This window comes from Neophocaena asiaeorientalis, unplaced genomic scaffold (genome assembly GCF_003031525.2).
Source record: "Neophocaena asiaeorientalis asiaeorientalis breed wild unplaced genomic scaffold, Neophocaena_asiaeorientalis_V1.1 scaffold230, whole genome shotgun sequence".
Classification (NCBI taxonomy): Eukaryota; Metazoa; Chordata; class Mammalia; order Artiodactyla; family Phocoenidae; genus Neophocaena; species Neophocaena asiaeorientalis.
In genome coordinates, this window is record NW_020175186.1 from 2,222,278 (window position 1) to 2,245,050 (window position 22,773).

Consider the following 22,773-nt stretch of genomic DNA (forward strand, 5'->3'; position numbering starts at 1 on the left):
TGAGGCTGGTGGGCTCTAAAAGCAGCTAAACCCAGTGGCCAGTTTTAAGTTATTCTCTGTGTGTTGAAATTCCTTACCCACAAACCTGCTGTCAGGTCTTGTTCAACATTTTTTTCTGACCTCAGTAGTGAAGTGGGGTGATGGGAGAGGGTCTGTGTTTATCTTTGGAGTGAAGAAAAAAGCTGTTCCCTCCTAAGCCCAGCATTGTGGAGACACATAAACTTCAAGGAACAAGATTCTGGCCCAGTCACTCCTCTGGACTGGGTGTTACTTCGCTACTGTTAACATGGAATGATTGGGTGTTAATGGGATTTAGCAGGTTTCCCTCCAAATGTTATGCAGATGGGGAGAAGATGGGCCTTGCTGGAGAGTATGTTGGAAGGATGAAGGAAAAAGCTGGATGAGCCCAGGCAACAAATGACCTTGAAGTTCATTCAGCTTATTGAAATGCCTCCTATGTGCCACTGGGCACGTAGGCAGTGGGTCTACATCAGTGAATAGTAAGTCTAACCCAGCAAAGCCAGCAGATACTCTGGCAGTGGCCTGCAATATAAGGGGGCTTCCAAACTAATATTTGATAGATTCTGTCCTCTAGGGGTTTACAGTCAAGGGAAAGGAGTGCATTCAGAAGAGTTTAGCAACAATACAAGGCATCGTTCTCATTCAGCAATTTTTTTTCATTCAGCAAATTAATATTGAGTACCTACCTATGAGTTAGGCCATATATTATGTGCCAGAGAAATGAAGGTAGAGACATGGCCCTACCCTCATGCTCAAACAGTGTTGTGACTAAAGACGGGAAGAAGAAAGGAAAAAGCAAATGGTAGGTGATAAGAAAGAAACTAACAGGAGGCTGCTGGAATGACAGTGGAAACTACTTTAGAAAAGATGGCCTGAGGAAAGACTTTCTGGCTGAGACAAAAAGTATCTACCCTTTTGTAGAACATTCTTAGCAAAGACCTTGAGGTGGGATAATGATTAGCACCAAATAAAAGGCTGGAGGATGGGGCCCAAGGTGGAGGGTTGAGGGGAGACGTTAGGCGGATTATGCAGAGCCTGGTAGGCCGTGGTAGTCAATTTAACTGGATAAACTTGTGCCAAGCCCAGTGCTAGCACCTGGCACTAGAACTTGGGACATACACTTTAAAGACTGAACTCCTTAAAACAGTCCTCGAGGCTCTGGCCCCTCTGTGGCCCCTGGTACACCCACTGGCCCCTGCAGTTCCCTCTCCCCAGCCGCACCCCACGGGGACCAGGGAGCCCCGGAACCAGTGCGGAGTACCAGCCTCTCGCTTGCGTTCGACCTCCTCGGCACCAGAGGGCGCAGCGAGCAGGTCGCCCCCCGACTAGCCGCTCATCCCTCGAATAAGGGACGCACAGGGGGCGCGATGCCGACTGCAGAACCGCTTGCAGCTCTGGGCTCTGGGCCGCGGTTTAGGACCTCCCGCTAAGGCCTGCCGCAGCCCGAGGAGAACACAAAAGCCAAGTCTAAGCCTGCAACGCCCAGCCCAAGTTTCAGCGCTTACTCGGCGCGCGCTGCATCAACCCTGCGGCAGGAGGCGGAGCCCGGGCTCTCGCCCCGCCCACCCCAGCTCACGTGAACAACGCCGCGGCCCCGAGGCCGGAAGTGCTCGCGAGCCGGCGCGCAGGCTCTCCTGTTTCCAGGAGCCACAGGGTTCCCGGAGCTTCGGCCCCACCGCGTGCCCGCGCCCGCGCCCGCGCTCGCGCTCACGCTCACGCTCACGCTCACGCTCGTTCCCGGGTTCTCGGGCCGGGAAGGCTCGGAGGCGGTTGCGCGTGCGCTGCCCAGCCTGGTCCCCGCCCCCAGGCGCGCCGGGCTCTCGCGGCACAGCCGCCATGTGTTCGTTAGCGTCGGGCGCAGACGGTGGGTACCCCGGCCCTTCAGCACCTAGGCCGAGACGCCGTGGGGCCGGTGAAAGCCCCTCCCCTCCCCCTGCGCCCGGGACGCGGAGCCGGGGTGGTGGGGCCCTGCAAAGAGGGAGGGGGAGGTGGGGGGGAGGGCCCGCCGGGCCCAGAGCGTTCTCGCTTTGCTGCCCCTCGTCCGCCCTCCTGGCACTGGGGTCCGAGACAGAGCTGACCGTTTGCGTGTGCTAGGCGGCCGGGGCGCTGTGGAGGAGGAGGACCTGCCAGGACTGTCAGACAGCGGTGACGAGGCCTCCTGGGAGGATGAGGAAGATGCCGATCTCCCCCACGACAAGCAGCAGACCCCCTGCCTGTTCTGTGACAGGTTCGTCCACCTCAGCGCGAGGCGCCAGCCCTAGGGTGGCCGGGCCCCGTGGGTCTGTGTGGTCTGCTCCTCTGGAGTCCAGCCCAAGTGGCTGCCTTGCAAGTCTGGAGCCCGTGCTTTGGAGTGAGGGTTTGTTGAGCCGGAAGACCCACAGTGGTTTCCAGGGAGGAACCATGAACTGGAAGCCAGGTTACACTGCTTCACTTTGACGGGCCTCAGTTTCCTCTTGTGTAAAATGAAAGGGTTCTGGGCCGGATCTGTGGTTCCCACATGTAGTTGTGCACCTCTGTCGCCTGAGACACTTAAGAAAAAAATACACAGATGCTAAACTGCGCCTCAGCCCTTCTAAATCAGGGACAGGGTCTAGGAATCTGTTTCTACAAAGACCCTAGCTGAAGTGATTCTAAAGAGTAACAAGTTTGGGAGTCACTAAACTCGATTAATCCCTCAACCTTCTAGAACCGTTCAGGCTCTCCCATTCTATAATTCTTTGACAGTTAGAAAGCTTATCAGGTGTAATAGTTCCATTGGAGCCGTTTAAAGAATCACCTTTGTTAGGGGCTCCCCCCCCCCCCAGTTGAGGGGGAAGGAATTGATGCCATTTTCACTTAGGGAAAAAGACGCTGCAATACCAGTAATTTGTTCAAAGTCACAAAGCTATGGTTTGTCTTATAACCAAATACATGTTTTTTCCACTTAAAATTCTGCCTCTTCAGCTTTGACTTTGGCTGCTGTCCTGGGCAAGTGGGCGTGAAAGAGGCCTGGTTGGCACTGGCCAGTGTTACTTTAATAAACATTTTACCAGTGAGTCTCAGAGTGGTGCTGATGGGTGGTATATTAGCTTCTGACGATTCGTCATTGTTCCCACGTGTAGCCTCATGTGGGTAGGTACGGGATGTCTGCATATACTGTAGTCGTCAAAAGATAATATTTATTGAGCATCAGGGAGGTACTTCTTTGTGATAGGCTGTGTAAATACTGTATAAATAAGCTCTCTCGGTAAACGTTTGTTGAAAACTGCTGCATATGTGCCAAGCATATAGAAGAGGTAATGCAGGCTCTCTGCCGTGTGTTATCTTATCACACGTCCTTCAGTTTTGCAGGTCACAGAATAAAGGAGCTTGGCCCTCACAGTGTCTATAATACAAATCCTTGGGGAGCACTGTAAGACCACTTTTCAAAATATGGCACTTTGGGAATTTACTAGCTATAAAATTATACGTTTTATGCTTTATTTCTAAAAGCAGTTTGAGCTGTGTCAGTTCAGAGCCTCTGAAAGCAGAGTTGATACTTAGAGGAGAAAAGAATCTTATGCAGTGAATTTTTCAGGTCTTAAGAGACACAGTCTATCAAAGGGAGTTCTCTTTCTTAGAAGCCTTGTGATAAATTCAGTGCTATTATTTGGCAAATTCAGCTCAACATTTTAAAGGGTAGTTTGTTTTAGGTGTAAAATGGGACTCAGAAGTACTAATTCCCTTTAGGAGTGCTGGGTTCCTCTCTACAGGTGTGTTTGGTTTTTTTTAATTAATTGGAAGTAAAACTGGAAACCTGCAGAGTGAGGGGGAAAAGTTTATATCTAACATGAAGTCAGTATTTAGACTTCTTAGGGGACTATTTCATGAAGCTGTTGCTTGGTTTTTCAGGTTATTTACATCTGCTGAAGAAACATTTTCACACTGTAAGTCTGAGCATCAATTTAATATTGATAACATGGTTCATAAACATGGTGAGTAATTTTTAGAATAAAGAAAATTTTAGTTGAGAAATTTAAGTTCAAACATTATGTTTTTCCAGACCATTCCTTTCCTATACAAATCCAATATAGTGAAACACATGACGACAACTTATGAAAATGGCGTGTTTTTGACAAATGGCTTTTGAGGAAAGATTGATAAATAAGTCATTCTTCTAGATATGATTGACTATTTAAGCTTAAATTGCCTTCACAACGAAAAAGGAAAAAAACCCCAAAAAATCCTTAGTATGTGATTACATTTTAATCATTTTAGAATTAGGAAGACAAGGGGCGTGGATATTAGAATTAGGGAGAGCAAAGGATAGAGGTGGACTTTGGAAAAGGAGGTGGATCATTATGAAAAAAGACAACTTATCAGGTCAAAGCATAACATGGACTTCAAGGCATACAAGATTGAGTTTGGTAAGGAGTTTGGTAAGAGAGTGTGGAAAAAGCGAGTGCTAAAGTTAAGGTGGTAATCCAGAGATTCAGCTGATGATTCTATTGAAACTTGCATCTAAACATACTTAAAATTAAAGCCTTCTAATTTAAACGAATATAGAAGACCTACAGTATCCCACTAATATTAACTAAATACAGAATTGGCTTTTTGGTCCCTGTATTTACTAACAACTAGAAAGGACATTACTGAAGAATACCAAATATTAGGCAGATTTGGGGTCTCAGATAAACATATGATACAGTATGTTTATGAATCATAAATTCAACTGCAACTACTTTTGTAAGATATAAGTGACTTAGTTTCATTTTTTTTCATGTTTTTAATGTGCATTTTAAAACTGAATTGAAACCGTACTTTATATTATTTTATATCTTCTTCAGTACCAAATAGGGGCTTTTGTGTGCTATTACGCATATGAAACATTTTTATATGCTGGCATGTTCTCATAACAGTATTTCTCATGACAAATAATAATTGGTTGGATATGCTATTGCTTTCCCTTATTTTAAATGCTGCTTCATTTCTGAAAAGATGAGAACCAGATAACAAGCCTCACTATTTTTTCATTTGCATCATTTAACTTAATGTAAAAGCTAGTATACTTTGTATACTCTGTGTCCTGGCAAAATTATAGTTTGGTAGGTACCATAAAAATTGGGGATTTAGAAACTTCAGTATCAACTCTAGTATTAACTGCCAAATACTTGGTAAAATCAAGGGCCTAATTTTCCTCATTTGTATTGTTCTGATAAGTGAGTAGAATTCTAAAAATTAATTTCCGATTTTTCAGAAATGCAAGAAGAGCACTTAAAAATTTGTCCTCTCTGGCTGTTTCTCAATTAAAATATTCTGAAGTGTCAGAGTTACTGTTTCTAGTTCTTAATAAAAAATTCAAAACTTTTTAAGTAGTAGTTGAGAGGACAGAAATATTTTATTGTCTAACCAGAGAAGCATCTTCAGAGCAGGTTAATGAAACAAAACTCATGTTATGTTAAAATAAGTGAATTTTTTTTTTTCCTTTTAGGACTTGAATTTTATGGATACATTAAACTAATAAATTTTATTAGACTTAAGGTAAGGTGGTAGCTTAATCTACAATTTTGTTTAAAACCTAAAGAAGTACTACAGCGATTATCAATGCACCGATTTTTAAAAGAATATGAGAAACTGCTGTATGAGGAACTGTTTTAAATTTGACACTCATCATACTGGGGGAATCATGGACATTAGGAACTAGCACGACATACAGCACCAAGTAAATGGATACATACCATACTTAAGTGTGTTTTTTAATTTTGTGTAAGAGATGAATCAATGTTATGTGGCAAAGTAATTCACTGTCAGATAAAGGGGAATACTGATAGTCTTTCTGTAAAATCAGAAATAATTTCTAGTGCGATTTTTAAGTGCTTTGGTTACTCTTTTTGTTGTGTTTTTTAAATACTTTGTTCTAGTCAGTTGGTGTTTATATTGCCATTTCCTCAAAATCCAAACAGTATAAAACTGTGCATTGAAACAATTAAGCAGTCATCCAGTCAAGTTAATGAAATAGCCGGTGAACATAGACTGTTTAAACAGAGATTTTGTGTGATGTAGACATGATTTCCTTTTTTGTTTAATTTTCCCAGTTTTTTGGTAGGGGGATTTTGTGATTATGTGCAGTGAAAAAATATGCAATTAATTTTACTTCCAGAATCCTCCAGTTGAATATATGAATTCCATATACAACCCAGTGCCTTGGGAGAAAGAAGAGTATTTAAAGCCGGTATTAGAAGATGACCTTTTACTTCAATTTGGTAAGATGAACATATGGTATCTACTTTAAAGCAGGGTCATTTGTTATGACAAAATAGTGGTTAGGTGTTACAGGAAAATATATCATCCCCTTGATTCTCTAAAGACCTTGTCAGGTAGTTGGTTTCAGAAGGAACGTTAAGTCACTTAGAAAGTGAGGGTCACACTAACAGTTACCAGGGAGGAATATGAGCTTGGGTTAAACATTGTGTAAAAGGTGTTTTGAAACATAGGGAGACTTGAGAGAATAATTTTTAGTTGTCAGACTGATTTTTAATGTAATTAAAATCGATGAAATTTTAAATTTAAATTAAAAAAATTAAATCAGTATATTTAATAGATTTAAGTAAATTTAATAATATTGCTGTTTTTACCTCATAATACAATCAGATACGTGACTTTTCTTAAGACATCTAATTTATGGAGCTTTTGTTTTGCTGCAGGACAGATTGCACGAAAATTCCCCACGTATACTAACTCTTAAGCCTCCCTTGTGGCAGGGTCACTCGTCTTTTGACTGTAGCTTTCTTAGTTTCTTGCTCTGTGCTTTGGTTCATTCCTTATTGAACAGGAATCTTATGAAAAATCTGTTGGCTCTCTATAGGTCTAATTTGTTGGAGTTCATGATTTATTATTATTTTTTTAATTTATGCTTTCTTTCATGTTTTTTGTGTCAGTTAGGTGAGATAGAGGGGTTTGCTGTCTTCAGATCAGCAAGACCATTCTAAACAGACACACACCTTCACAGATAGTAGTTTGACAGTGTGTATTTGCGCAGTCCATTGGTAAGTGGGAACTGTGGAAAACCACTCATTTCCTTGAGAAGTACCATCAAGAGAAGTTGTGTGGCAGTGTGATGCTATAGTAAGAACCTTAATGTAGGATTCAGGAACTAAGTGACCCTGGACAAAGCACTTAAGCTTTCTGTTTTTTAGGTCTTCATCTATAAAATGAGAAATAGGGCCAGATTTCCAACTTTCTACCTCTAAAATTTGGTGGGGCCTAGGTTGATTCTTTCCCATTTTTTACAACTTCTATTAAATTTTATTTCTCCTCAAAGTAACCAAAGTGATCTCTTTGATACATGACAAAGTGCCCACTAGGTGTTCTTCGTGACTCCCTAAACTCAAAATTGAACACTCACAGGTTGAAAGTAGTATGTTAAATACTTTAGAAACATGAAGAAATGAATCCTTCGCATTGGGAGCCCACAATCTAATAGTAGGAGTGTTTTGTTTTTGAATGACTGTCCTGTATTATAAGATAAGGTGGAATATAGTAAGTTTCATGAGAAGTAGGAAAAATAGTGCCGTTCAGAAGAGGGAGAGATTACTCAGATCAGCAGATACCGAGTGCTATTTGCTGGTCACTATGGATACAGATCAGTATTGACCTCTTCTCTCTCCAAAGGTATATTAACTTAACTTCTTTCAGACTTAATTTTAATTTATAAAAAGGTGATTATGACACCTACCTTATAAAATTGTTACAAAGATAATGCATATTAGCACAGTACCTGTCAGAGAGTAAGTGCTTAATGAAGGAGAATTTATTGTTATTAGTAAATAAGTTCTAAGGAGTTTAGATGAAGAAGTCACGACCGAGATCTGGAACAGTTAAGGGGCCTAGTAAAGGAGGTGGAACTTGAACTGGGCATGCTTGTTAGTGCACTGCCCGTGCCTCTCAAAGGATCTGTGGGACTTCCCTGGTGGTCCGGTGGTTAGGACTCCATGCTTCCACTGCAGGGGGCACGGGTTTGAACCCTGGTCAGGGAACTAAGATCCCACAAGCCGCACGGCACAGCCAAAAAAAAAGCAAAAGATCTGTTCTCCTGGCCATTGGTGTAGAGAGATGGAAGAGAAGGTTCTTCATTCTCATGGCTCCTGGCTTGATTACTGACTATTTCACCTGCACTGTCTTTCAGTAAATAGTTATTGAGCATCTGCTTTGTATTGGGCTTTGAGAATATAAAGATGACTAAATTTAAAAAGGAGATAACTAAGAAAATAGGCAATGAAAGTACAGTGTAAGTGGGGAGAAGTAACTATACTGATGGAGAAACCTGGCAAACACTGCCTTAGCCAGGTAATGAAGGTTAACATCATCGGTGATGTAATGTCAGTGGTATGGACCCTTTATATCATGTGATGAGAATGGCACTTTACCTCAGTGGTCTTCCTCCCAGGCCAGTAATCTCAGTCTAACCATGAAAAACCATGAGACAGACACAAAGTGAGGGACATTCTACAGACTGCCTGACCAGTACTCCTCAAAACTATCCATGTCAAGGGAAGCCTGAGAAGCTGTTGTAGCCAAGAGGGGCTTAAGGAGACATGACAACTAAACATATGTGGTATCCTGGATGGGATCTTGGGACAGAAAGGGGACATTAGGGGAAGACTAATGAAATCTGAGTGAATAAAATGGAGTTTAGTTAATTTTTTTCAAAGTATGGTATAATATTTGAAACATACTCCTCAAAGGGTTAATATCCTTTTTACATAAAAGACTCTTAAAAATTAAGGGACAAAGGATCAAAACAGTTGATAGAAAAATGGGGAAAAATTCTACCAAAAAGAGGTAGGAAAATAGCACAATAGCAAGATACCATTTCTCACCTCTCAGACTGGTAAAAATTTTTACAATATGACAACACATTCTGTTGACAAAGCTGTGGAGAGACAGGCACTGTCCTAAGATTGCTAGTAGAATGCAGATTTAGCAATACCTAAAAAACTGAACATGCGATTTTTTTTTTTTTTTTTTCTGTACGTGGGCCTCTCACTGTTGTGGCCTCTCCCGTTGCGGAGCACAGGCTCCGGACATGCAGGTTCAGCGGCCATGGTTCACGGACCCAGCCGCTCCGCGGCATGTGGGATCTTCCCAGACCGGGGCACGAACCCGTGTCCCCTGCATCGGCAGGCGGACTCTCAACCACTGCGCCACCAGGGAAGCCCTGAACGTGCGATTTTTAACTGAGCAGTTTCACTCATAAGAATTGGTCTTGAAGGTACACCTCCAACATTCTGAAAATACATATAAGACAAATGCTCATATAGAGGAGAGCGGTTGAATAAACTATGGCACGTCCACACCATGGAGTAGTATACCTCTATCCTCTATTGCAAAGAATGAACTGAACTGGTACAGAGTGTTATCCAGGACATACTGTCAAATGAAAAAGGCAAAGCTCAAAAGAATATCTACTATGATACTCTTCACATAAGAAAGAAAGAGATTTAGGAAAATGCTTATGTGTCTGCTCATTTGTGCAAAAGAAATACAGGAAGGATAAACTAGAAACTGAAGAGATTGTTACTGAACGGGGTTTGTGGGACAAGGAAGGAAGGGCACAGTGGGATTGAGGTAACAGGGATGAGGATCGAGTGACACTTTGCTGAGTATATCTCTTTGTATAGCTCCAACTCTCAGGACTATAGTAATGTTTTTATTTTATTTTATTTATTTATTTATTTTTTCTTTGTGGTACGCGGGCCTCTCACTGTTGTGGCCTCTCCTGTTGCGGAGCACAGGCTCCAGACGCACAGGCTCAGCGGCCATGGCTCACGGGCCCAGCCGCTCTGCGGCATGTGGGATCCTCCCAGACCGGGGCACGAACCCGTGTCCCCTGCATCGGCAGGCGGACTCTCAACCACTGCGCCACCAGGGAAGCCCAGTAATGTTTTTTATAGCCTTCATATAATCAAAAAAATCAACAATTGAAACAACGAGGATGTATGTATACAAGGGTGGTGCTGGTGCGAAATGGAATGCAGGCACTAACAGATGAACTGAACTGTAATACAAAGGAATAATGTAACCATACTGCAGGGAGTGGGGAGGAAAAGAGCTAGGTGAGTAACTGAAACCTTTAATGGATGTTGTGCTGAGGCTACAGATAAAAAGAACTACATCAACGTTGTAATCCAGTAAGAAAAGGCATTTCTTGCAGGGTAAGAATTAGCAATTCTGACACTATTTTTGTGTATGCTAGAATGGAACATGTGAGTTAATAATTTATGGATGGGGCTTCCCTGGTGGCACGGTGGTTAAGAATCTGCCCGCCAGTTCAGGGGACACGGGTTCGAGCCCTGGTCCGGGAAGATCCCACATGCCATGGAGCAACTAAGCCTGTGCGCCACAACTACTGAGCCTGCGTTCTAGAGCCTGCAAGCCACAACTACTGAAGCCCGCACGCCTAGAGCCCGTGCTCTGCAACAAGAGCCACCACAATGAGAAGCCTGCTCACCGCAACGAAGAGCAGCCCCCGCTCACCACAACTAGAAAAAGCCCACACGCAGCAACGAAGACCCAACACAGCCAAAAATAAAAAAATAAAATTAATAAATTTATTTTTAAAAATTATGGATAAAAGCCAGGTTTCTCACAGTTGGAGAATGAGGTTTCAGATAAGGAAATGAAGGATGAAATGAGTCCTGTGTTGACAAATTGGAATCAGAAGTGTCAGTGTAAATTCATAGTTTTTCTTATACAGACAGACAGATACAGAAATGTAGATGTGTGTGTGTGTGGGGGGGGTTAGTATAATACATATATTTCCTAGCTCTGCTGAAAGGGCCTAGAAAAACCCCAGTAGCAATGAGCATACCTAGTGCCCAGATCTTGATTTATAATCCTTTATTAATAAAAGGAACCAAGAGTCCTTAGAGAGATGATTGATTTCCAGGTGGGGCAGGGAAAATACAAGATAAGTCTAGGACACCTTGTTCCAGAAAATTAGGAAGTACTTAAGAAAAAGTGGGGGAAGAGGGGACTTAACCTAAAGAACACAGGAACCAACCTGAAGGACCTCCTAGTGGCCAAAGCTAGAAACATTTAATCAATACAGAAAATGACAGTATTGGGTTTTAACCCATAGGATAAAATAAATGTCCATGAATTCTTCTTGACATGAATAAGGAACCAAATAAATGGGAAGGAGTAGCTCCGCTTCAGCATAGAATTCCTGTTAATAAATGTCAAAGGAAGAAGAGAAACAGAAAATCAGCATTAGGCAAACACCACGGTAGTAACTTGCAGAAAAGAGTAACCCATGCATGCTAAGATTAGTAGGTGAAAATTTAGGTGGGTGAGATAGGATTTGCATAGTTCAAAGTATGTCCCCCAAGAAATTTAACTACAAAGGAGCTGTTAAACTTTTGAGTGGAAAAACTGAGCAGACACTACCATAATAACCAAGTGATCAAGGTTAACATCACCAGTAATAAGTGTACTGACGCCACGAACCCCTTGGTGTAATGCTCTGAGGAGGCAACGTCATTTCTCTGCTGTTCTTGCCAAAAATGTTTAACCTCATTCTAATAATGAAAAATCATCCGATGATCCCAGGTTGAGGGGCAGTCTACTAAATTCTAAATTACTGATCAGTGTTCTTCAAAAATGTCAAGATACAGTAATTGGGTGCAGTATTCTATAAATAATTCATGGTGCTGAATATTTTTGTTCAGATCTTTTATGTCTTTTTGGATTTTTAAAAATCTACCTCTATCGGTTGTTGATAGGGGTGTATTTAAATCTCTGTGATTAGAGGATTGTCTTTTTTTGCCATTCTATCAGCTTTTGCTTTGTGTATGTTGAAGCTCTTTTGTGAGGTTTATTCTCATTTATAATTGTTATGTCTTCCTGATAAATCGACTGTTTCGTGTGTGTGTGTGTGTGTGTGTGTGTGTGTGTGTGGTACGTGGGCCTCTCACTGTTGTGGCCTCTCCCGTTGCGGAGCACAGGCTCCGGACGCGCAGGCTCAGTGGCCATGGCTCACGGGCCCAGCCACTCCGCGGCATGTGGGATCTTCCCAGACCGGGGCACGAACCCGTGTCCCCTGCATCAGCAGGCGGACTCTCAAGCACTGCGCCACCAGGGAAGCCCGAATCTGTAGTTTTGTAAAGCAACGAGTCAGTGTTCTGCTGGACTGTTTAGAGTTTCGTGGCACACCATACTGCTTTTATAACAAGTTCAATTCAGGCTCTAGTCTCTAAGTTATAATATTATCATGTATTTGTGAAGCTTAGTTATTTTGTCCCAGCTCTAAAGAAGGGTTGCAGGTAAAAACTGAATAGGAAAAAAAAAAGTCGTGTTTCCCTCAGAGCTGTACTGAGGAGACAGTATAATATCTGCATTGTTTTTATTGCTTTAAGTTGATTCAACAGTTAATTAGACCTGTCAGTGGACATTGGGATTTTGTAAAACTCACTAGTTACATATATTAACTTCTGTTTACAGAGTTAATGATTTACATATATTAACTTCCATAGCAGAAGTTAATGATTTACATATAATGAAATTAAATTTAAATCAAGAATTTTTAATACTATTAGGAATTAGGATATTTAATAATGTCAGCAATAAGACAGTGTATAGATTGCACACCACCTTACCCATGATGAAAAAGTTATTGAATGTACAGAATTCCTTACCTACACACTGTCCTTAAGGAATATCTAAATGTCATACCTGTTACTCTACAGATAAAGACCCAGAGGCTGGAGGTGGCCCTGTGTAGTGGCAAGAACACGGGCTGGGAAGGCAGGCATGGGTTTGAATTGTAGTTCCTTCATTAAACAGCTGCATGACTTTGGGCTAGTCAGTTTCTCTGAAATTTATTTTTCCCATGTCTTAAAATAGGGATAAATGTTTATATTTTAGGTTTCTTTTGAAGATGGAATGAAATGTAATGCATGAACTTGAAAGATACCTGATGATCAATAAATATGAGTTTTTTCCTTCTACTTTTTTGTTTCTTCCTGGGTTTGGTTCAGTACAATTAATGCTTATTTATGTGTTCAGTTTAGCCAACTAGTGAAAAGTTTAGACTAACAGCATGCTCTTTAAACTCAAATTGGAATAGTTTGGATAGTAAATATTTATTTAATTAAAAGTACTAATTTTTCTCAGTTGGCCGCATAATAGGCACTTAGTATATACTTATTCGTAACACATTTATATGTGCTTCATTGTTATAAGATGGCCTGATAGAAATGTCCATTTATTTATTTAGATGTAGAAGATCTTTATGAACCCGTGTCAGTTCCATTCTCATACCCCAGTGGACTCAGTGAAAATACATCAGTTGTTGAAAAATTGAAACACATGGAAGCCAGGGCACTGTCTGCTGAAGCTGCGTTAGCTGGAGCGCGTGAGGATCTGCAAAGAATGAAGTAATTTATCAATCTTATAGAAAATTAATTGTTTAGATCCCCAAAATAATATAATTCATAAAAAGATAGAATATGGTAAAATATTTCATATACTGGAAAGCACAGTGTAGATATTTAATTTCAATAATATTAAAGGTACGCAGTATTTTTTATACATTGTGGATGTCGTTGATTAACATAAAATTCTGTAGTTTTCCTCTTATGTTTCTTTATAATTACTTTTGTACTAATGATAATTGTTCTGGGGAGTGTGTTTCTCTTGAGTGCTTTTTGTTCTTTGATATTGCCTTCCTTTGAATTTCTAATAGATTTCTCCATTTTACTTTTTCTCTCCTGGACTTTTTAAAGTGTAGGGATTAATATTTTTTAGGCTTGTGGAAAATACAGGGTTGAAATTTTTGTTTTTAAAGAATCACAATATAATTATGATGAAGTATGTAATCAGAAAACCAGCTACATAGGATGGTTTTCTCTAGTGAGTAAATTAATATTCTGCTGGCTTAGTACTTGTCAGAATTTAACGTGCATACGAATCACCTGGGTGTCTCGTTAAACTAGATTCTGATTCAGGAGGCCTGAAGTAGGTGGTGTCTGAGATTCTGCATTACTACCAAGTGTACATACCTCTAGCTTAATCTGTTAGATTTGTAAGTTGGTTGCTGTTGCCCAATTACCCATTTTTGATGGTTTGCCAGAATGTCCAGCAGGAAAAATAGTATAGCTGATTGTAGTTTCCCTTTTTCTGAGATTTTATGCTGGGTAATCTCGTAAGCAGCAACTCTATTATGTGCCTCTTTACACTTCTCTCCCATATATACCTCATAGATTCTTGATGCGTTGTTATCAGAAAAGGAACTGAGTTTTAGAGCCTGAGCGGATGGTGTTGATGTGTGTAAATAATTCCCAGTTTGGGTCTGCTTTCTACCTATATAACCCTTCCATGAGATACTATGGTTTTAAAGAATATTCATAGCATTGGAATATGCTATATTGATTCAGCTGCTAAAATAAGATTTTGGAACAATAGAAATAATAAAGTTGAATAAAGTCATAGTGTGCTTACTTTGTTCACTTGAAAGATAAAACAGCCATAGCCTGCAGTTGGCAGTGCTTTTGTGATTTGTAGAAGGAATGCTTCCAACTGGGTTTGAATATGTCATTGCTTAAGATCTAGCAGGGGGAGCTTTCCGTTGCTTAAGACAGAATGTGATTTAGAAGGCTCATCACACCCCGCACTCCCCTCCTCCCCCTTCCTCTTCCTCAGCCTCTAGCCTTTCCTTTTTTCATGGTCCAGTAAACTTGTCTCAAGGGTGTATTTCAAATTGATTACAGACAATTTGCTCAGGATTTTGTGATGAACGCAGATGTCAGAACCTGCTCGTCATCTACAACTGCCATTGCAGACCTCCAGGAGGATGAGGATGGCGTTTATTTCAGCTCATACGGGCATTATGGGATACATGAAGAAATGCTAAAGGTTAGGAAAGAGCACAAATGTACCAAATCCATACTAAAGGAAAAATAGAGTAAAAAAGGTTCTTAATACATATGGGAGAACTGCTTTTTTGGTTTCTGGTTTTTTTGAGAACTGCTTTTTAAATCTTTTTGGTGCTTGATAGCTCATCTTGCGTTGAAAAGATTATAGAAGCATCAGAGATGCTGTAAATTCTGTTTAAGATCATTATTAATCTTTATTATGAGATTACCTTTTGCTGGGAATAGAACATTCGTAAAAATTGCTGACGATTTTAGTCTTCTCAAGAGCAACTTTTAAATAGGAAGAAAAATACGTTTGCCTTTTAATATGTGAAGGAAATGATTAATTTTAGTGTTTTAATTAGCAGTACTGACTTTAGTTGGGGCGAATAATAATTCTTTGGTACAAAGTTAATTATAAATAATTCTCACAGTTGTTACGGCATTACTTTTTTACATTTGAAATCATTGCTATATAGAAGAATTTCCTAAATCAGATACTTGAATTTGGTTGGTTTTAAGTTTTATAATGGTAATGTCCATATAAACTATAAGTAGATTTCTGGGTATACCTGGTATATTATGTACATTTTATCATGTATTATAGATTATAAAATAGCAAAATGGTTTTTTAATTCAGTAAAACTGAAAATATCTAACTAGAGTAAAATAAATGTTGGAGTGTAAAAATTACTGAAAACTTAATGTTTATCTCTGTGAATTTTAGATGCCACTACTTTTTTTTCTTAAAAACCAACAAACGAAAAATTCCTTTCTGAATCCTTCCTCAAAAGATTGGTTTATTTTACGGACACCCCAAGACTGTGTTCCTTGAAACATGCCCATTTAAGATAACCAGGGGTAGTTAATGAGTATATATTTTGTTGAGTCAGTTTTGCAGGATCACAGAGTGGAGGTTTGCTGATTAATAGTAATTGTAATTACTTGGAGTCTTTTAAAGCAATGTCATGTCATTTCTTTGCTAATGACTTGTCACAGTTGGTTGTGCTTTTTGTTGTTACTTGGGTAGTTGCATAGCATTACAAATAACAGTTATAACTGTTGCTAAGTAATAAATTAAGTCCAGAGTGAATTTGTTTAAAAGAAATTGACATACTCCATTTTCTCTGTTAAAATTAATTTTATTGTGTCTAGAATATTTCCTTTAAAGGAGTTAATCTAAGCCCATGTTTGCCGTTATAAATCACCCCATCAATTTAAATGCCATGAACCTTTAATGCTTTTGATATGGAAATTGTATTGGGTTTTTCAGACAGATAAGGTTACTGAGACTCCTAGAAGATAGTACATCTGAGTGCTCTCAGTACAGTCATCAGGGAAATCCAGTTTGGACTTACTTCCAAATCTCTGTCCTGGACGCTTGTAGCTCTGTATCAACAACTAGAGGATCTTTACACCTGATGGAATATTTTAAGTCCTTTTGATGTACATATATATTTAAGAAGTTCCAGCTGGAAGTTTCCAGCGCTGTGTTTTCACTTTTAGAGAATCACTTAAGACTCCTTATTAATATAATTTTCCATGACTTAATTCCCCTTTGCTGTTATACAATGTAACCACCTTCTCCTTGGAGATAACTTGATTAAGTCTTCATAGGAAATATGGATATATTTCATTCAAAAAGAACTATTTGTCCGTTTTATGTTTTGTTAAGTTACATACTGTGGATGAATATGAAATGTGCCTTATATCAAGCAATATTTCTTCTGTTTCTTATCAAAACAGTTCTTAGCACACATAATTTGTTCAAGGTTGTGCTACTACTGGAGTCTCACCTGATCTTTATAAATAAATTAAAATTGAGAAGCCATGCATACAGGACTTATTTTTATGCTTAGAATTGGCCTTGCTTTTATAACAATATTATTTGGATTTTTTGTTACTTACTAGTCACAGGTATTTTAATGACACTTTTTTGGCATATGTTGTGATTATAATTATAAATAAAGACAGTTTGTAATCTTATTTTCCAGAGTCAAGGTGAAGATAACTTTTTTGAATTCTAGAGATAACGGGATAGTAGTGGACATTAACTTTCAGAATCCTTTGCCACTTTATCTTTCTGAAGAAGAGTCATTGTTGCTAATGTTATAATTCGGAGATGCATCACTCTCCTTTTTTTACCCCCAAGTAAAACATTGTTCATCGTGGTGAACATTTATCACAGATTATAGTACCATTAATTTTTCATTACTGCATTTTCCTCATTGTATCTGCAGCTGACTCTTGCATTCTGTCCACCTTCATGAGCCTATACGTTTAAAACATACTGTTACTTATATAGGTAAAATTTATAATACATAACTTTTCTGTTGTCTTTAGTCTTATACTTAAATTGTTTTAATATTGGTAGGAATTATTCCATGACACTGTACTAGCCTTAAAAGATTGTCTTCTTAATATTGGACCTCTAATTTTATTCTTTTGTGCTTCTTAGTTTTACTAGGTTAGTGCAAAAGACAACTTTATTTCTGTTTATTACCTTATTTTATATTGAAGAGTTAGTCTTTTGTTAGAATAAATTTTTAGAAATGGTTTGAGGGCTAGTCTTTGATTTGTTTGAATTTTCATGTTTAGTGAATTTTCCTCTCAAAAATTCATTTATTAAATTGAAGCTCTGCTATGTCCACAGCACTCTGTTTAGTAGACATTGAATTTCATTGCACCAGGATGAGCATATGAGCAAAAGCAGATGGATATGTAGGAAGAGACTGGATAAAGGATTGTAGTTGAGCTGAGCAGCAGTGCATGGATTTAGGACAGGAGTTGGGATGCTAGTGATTAAGTTAGAGCAGCGGCGAGGCAGTGTGATTGGTGAGAGCTTTCCGAGTGACTGCCTTCTTGACTGATGTTCACCCTTTGTAGGTTTTGTTGTGTCAGCAAAAATCACTGGTTACAGTGTAAGAAGGGTATAAAAATGGTAGAAATGTATGAAATGGTATTTTTTTTTAAAAGACAGTTTTTAAATTAATTAATACTATGTTTAAATTCATTTAAAACATTAAGTTCTCATAGTAATTCTTTTCTTTAAAATTTATTTATTTTTGGCTGCATTGGATCTTCGTTGCTGCACAGGGGTTTTCTCTAGTTGCGGCGAGCAGGGGTTACTTTTCCTTGCGGTGCGTGGGCTCGTTGCAGTGGCTTCTCTTGTGGCAGAGCACGGGCTCTAGGCTCAGCTTCAGTAGTTGTGGCACGTGGGCTCCAGTAGTTGTGGCTCATGGGCTCTAGAGCGCAGGCTCAGTAGTTGTGGCGCACGGGCTTAGTTGCTCTGCGGCATGTGGGATCTTCCCAGACTGGGGCTCGAACCCGTGTCCCCTGCATTGGCAGGCAGATTCTTAACCACTGCGCCACCAGGGAAGCCCCATAGTAATTCTTAAAATACATTGAGGGAAAGATTTCAGTTTTTAAAATGTGATTTAAAATTTTGTTTGTAAAGCAATTAGAAGTAATTCCATCAGAAAACATGGAATTAATTATGGAATTTCCCTTTTTTAGATCCAGCAATTAAGTAAAACAGCTTGCCTTTTAATTTAAGCCCCTCTTTGTACGTTTTTTTAAAATCCCAGTATTGGCATAAAAGTTTTTTTGGAGGGTATGGACTGTGTAAAGTTTTATGTTGTAGTATTTAGTGTAACTACTTTTTTTTTTTTTTTTTTTTTTAAACCTAGGGTGAAACCGAAAACTAGAATTCCCGGTCTGAGTTATTTTTTATCATACTCATTTTACTCACTTGGCAGCAGAGCCCCTTACTGCTGAATTTGCTGTCAGCATGTGTCTCAGCTGAGGTGATTTAAAAGGAAATCAGCTCTGTTCATGCACCAACATAAATGTTAACATTCAGTACCTGCCTTGGTCACAGGTCTTGTGAGACTCCATAGTGGATTTTTTTTTTTTTTTTTTTTTTTTTTGCAGTACACGGGCCTCTCACCGTTGTGGCCTCTCCCGTTGCGGGGCACAGGCTCCGGACGCGCAGGCTCAGCGGCCACGGTTCACGGGCCCAGTCGCTCCGCGGCATGTGGGATCTTCCCGGGCCAGGGCAAACTATACTCAGTTGAGCATTTTTCATACGTAACTGTAACTTTTACATCTATCTAGTTTGGTTTTTTCCTCCCATATTTTAACATAGTTCTACACAGGGAATCAGGCTCTAGATTCCAGGCCCTATTTAAAGGAGTAAAACATCATGTTCATCTTCTACTAGCATTAATTATCACTTGAAGTCTTACAGTGCATGTCAAGATGAGAATATGTACATTTTTAAGAACTTAGGTCTTATTTGACTTTGTGTTGTTCTTAAACGTTTTCTTTGTGTGTTGTTGCTATTTCCATTCTTTATTATTTTCTTTTAGGAAAAAAAGATTAGGCTTGGTTTTCCAGGCAAAATGTAGCTATGGAAACTAGAAGTGTGTGATAAATTAGCAAATATCTTCCTTAAATATTTTTATTTGTTCAGACTATCCTGTAAACACAATGTCTTCCTCTTTCTACCCTAGGACAAAGTACGAACAGAAAGTTACCGAGATTTTATATACCAAAATCCACATATCTTCAAAGATAAGGTGAGTAGCACAGACTACAGAATTGTACCTTTCATGTGGATCTTGGGCAGCAGAAATCCTCTCTTTAGGTCATCACTGTGATAGCAGTTGATTTCATGTACACTGGCTTTATTTCATGGAAAACTTTTATGATGCTGCCCTGTGGTGCAGTATATTGATAACAGAAATGCTGATTGGTGCTGTCATTCAATATACTCTTTTTTTTAAATTGAAATTAATTAAAATTAATTTTTAAATTAATTAATTACAGTGACATAGCTTAGTTAAACTTTGCTTATCCAGATAATTTTGCTTAAACCATATTTTTGATTTACTGTGATTCCTATTCATTTCAAATGTATAAGCTCTGTATCAAAGCACTTTTAATTATTATTTTAGTTTGTATTAATTAGTTACAAATTAATAATTTTAAGAAGTCATTATTGGTGGGTAGGGTCAAATATTATAAGGTACAATTTATTTTATGTGCTTTCTTTTAAAACCTCATTTATTTACCCTTTTATGAGTTACTTTATTTTTTAAATTTAAAAAATTTTTATTCTTGGCTACATTGGGTCTTCGTTGCTGCATGTGGGCTCTCTCTAGTTGCGGCAAGCAGGGGCTACTCTTTGTTCCGGTGTGCGGGCTTCTCATTGCAGTGGCTTCTCTTGTTACGGAGCACAGGCTCTAGGCGCTCGGGCTTCAGTAATTCTGGCACGTGGGCTCGGTAGTTGTGGCTTGCAGGCTCTAGAGCACAGGCTCAGTAGTTGTGGAGCACGGGCTTAGTTGCTCCACAGCATGTAGGATCTTCCCGGACCGATGCTCGAACCCATGTCCCCTGCATAGGCAGGCGGATTTTTAACCACTGCACCATCAGGGAAGCCCTGAGTTACTTTAAATTTTACAGTTAGTGTTAATACTGTCTCAGGTTATTTCAAAGATGATCTTTCACTTTGTATATGGGTGGGTGTGTTAAAAATGTGTCATTTGTTTTTCCTCCCTTGTGAATTTTTCCATTTTTCTTCTTCACTTTCTCCTTCCCTCCCTCTCTACATTGGCATGGTTATCTAAAAGTTCAGGTTTTCTGTTTTTGTTCCTCCTCATTGGAAATTAGTCCACTAATTTAGTCAAATATATTATCGTCTCTGCCACTTATATACTTTTGCTTGGGAATTTTTCCGCAGTCTTTCTACTTCAAGAACATGTATATTGGTAACATCAGGTTTTTATAATTCCCCTTTCACCTCCATTTAAAAGATACTTCTATCAGGTGATTTCATGAGCTTTTCGTGATGTTGCAGCAGTGATTAACAACCTTTATATGTTGAAAAGCTCTTTCCCTGATTTTTATGTTGTTTGGAATATCATGTAGATTGGCTTTTCATTTTCCATACCTGTTTCCTAAGAGCAGTGTTTCACTTGTGATCTAGCCAAGTTGGACCTACGAAATTTATATGGTGCTCTGATATCTTTTGGCCAAAGCATTACCTATGAGGTAATGATGGTGTGTGTTTCTTTGTTTTTGCTAATTCCCCTATAGACAAATGATTATTTTATTTTTAAAGTATTAGTTTTTATCAGTTCTTTATACTTGACCTTTTTGTATGCTTTTTATATGTTTTTGCAGCAGAGACTAAGAATTTTTTTTATAGTTTTTATGTTTACACCCAAGTGCTGAAACAATTTATTTAATATTTGTCTAAAAAACCACATTGTTGGGCTTCACTGGTGGCGCAGTGGTTGAGAGTCCGCCTGCTGATGCAGGGGACACAGGTTCGTGCCCTGGTCCAGGAAGATCCCACATGCCGCAGAGCAGCTGGGCCCGTGAGCCATGGCCACTGAGCCTGCGCGTCTGGAGCCTGTGCTCCGCAGCGGGAGAGGCCACAACAGTGAGAGGCCCGCGTATTGCAAAAAAAAAAAAAAAATGTTGCCTTATATTTACAGTTCGATTTTGCCTAGATTTTTATTTTATTTTTTCCTTAATATGTTGTATAGAAATTAACCATGTTCTAGTCTGGGAATAACTAGTCCTGCCTGGCTTCTTAGGAACCATCTACATAGTAATTTTAGACAGTGGTGAATCTCTGTGGGCTTCACTTGTAAAATGATTTTTTATGTATAGCTGATTCACTTTGTTATAAAGCAGAAACTAACACACCACGGTAAAGCAGTTATACTCCAATAAAGATGTTAAAAAATAAAAATAAATAAAAATAAAATGATTTTTTAAACCTTTCTGGTTCTAAAATTTTATGATTTTTGTTTTTATAAAAGCACTATCATTTTCTTTCTTTGAGCCATCTTTTTAAAGATATTTTTTGATATGAATGCCATAAGAATTCCTTAAGTAAAAGTAGTTAGAAGTTTCTTTTTCAATATGCTCTGAATAGACTTTTGTGTTATATTATGTAAGAAAGTACTGAGAAGGCACAAGTATTAGTAAACATAAGGTTAATCATTGGGAAAGTAAGTAATTATGAATATTTCTATGTATATGAAGCACATCTTACTGGGTTCATAGACCTATACACAGTCCCTTTCTGCTTTTAATTTTTCATTTGTAACAGTCTTATAGAAATATTGTATATATTACACATTTTTGGACAAAATACGTGACCATGGAACACATAGAAAGTTTAATTATTTTGTGTTCCACTTACTGCTTTTACTGAAGAGATTAAATCTGCCCAAGTCAGAAAGGGGCTTACTAATAAACAGGGAGTATTTTTCCTTAGTACTTTGCCTAAGATGCTTTCATTTAATTTATCAATGTGTAATTAATTTTGCTTGGCATTTGTTTTTTCTCAAAAGTATACTGTGATGTAAAATATATGTGTGTCAATTTCTAACTCTTTGAAGTATATTCAGGATATAATTTTCTATAATTAATAATATTAAGTAATCTAGAGCTTTCATATTTTTAAATGATTTGGGATACTTTTCTTTATATTATACTATGACTACAGATTTAAAAAATATACGACACATATTTAAATAGCATTTGATAATTTATAAAATACTTTCAAGTATGTTGTCTCATTGTTGCTATACAATATACCGATATGGTGTATTCATAGCAGGTATGTATTCATCTCTATTTTTCACATGAGGAAATTTGAAACCAGTAGGTTAATTGACTTTCCCTAAAACAGGCAGCTAAAAAAAAAGCAAACAAACGAGGGTTTTAGTCCTAGTCTAGTGCCCTTAACCCTGTGCCACTACACTTTGAAACTGTTATGTTAAAATAGAATGAGTGGACTTCCCTGGTGGCGCAGTGGTTGAGAGTCTGCCTGCCGATGCAGGGGACACGGGTTTGTGCCCCG

The 22,773-nt window shown here is 38.9% G+C and overlaps 1 protein-coding gene across 2 annotated transcripts in view; it reads left to right on the forward strand.

The window, feature by feature from the left end:
• Positions 1–1,764: 1,764 nt before the first annotated feature.
• PRMT3 (protein arginine methyltransferase 3) overlaps positions 1,765–22,773 on the forward strand; it is a 131,729-nt gene continuing 110,720 nt past the window's right edge. Inside the window, exons 1-8 of one of the 2 annotated variants that reach the window (XM_024764690.1) lie at positions 1,765–1,885; positions 2,116–2,248; positions 3,892–3,974; positions 5,471–5,520; positions 6,140–6,242; positions 13,256–13,415; positions 14,748–14,892; positions 19,406–19,471. In XM_024764690.1, the coding sequence (XP_024620458.1) occupies positions 1,858–1,885; positions 2,116–2,248; positions 3,892–3,974; positions 5,471–5,520; positions 6,140–6,242; positions 13,256–13,415; positions 14,748–14,892; positions 19,406–19,471 (768 nt within the window). In that variant the 5' untranslated portion in view covers positions 1,765–1,857. Of the gene's footprint in view, positions 1,886–2,115; positions 2,249–3,891; positions 3,975–5,470; positions 5,521–6,139; positions 6,243–13,255; positions 13,416–14,747; positions 14,893–19,405; positions 19,472–22,773 lie in introns of those variants that run through there. The other variant, XM_024764691.1, reaches the window with a different exon arrangement.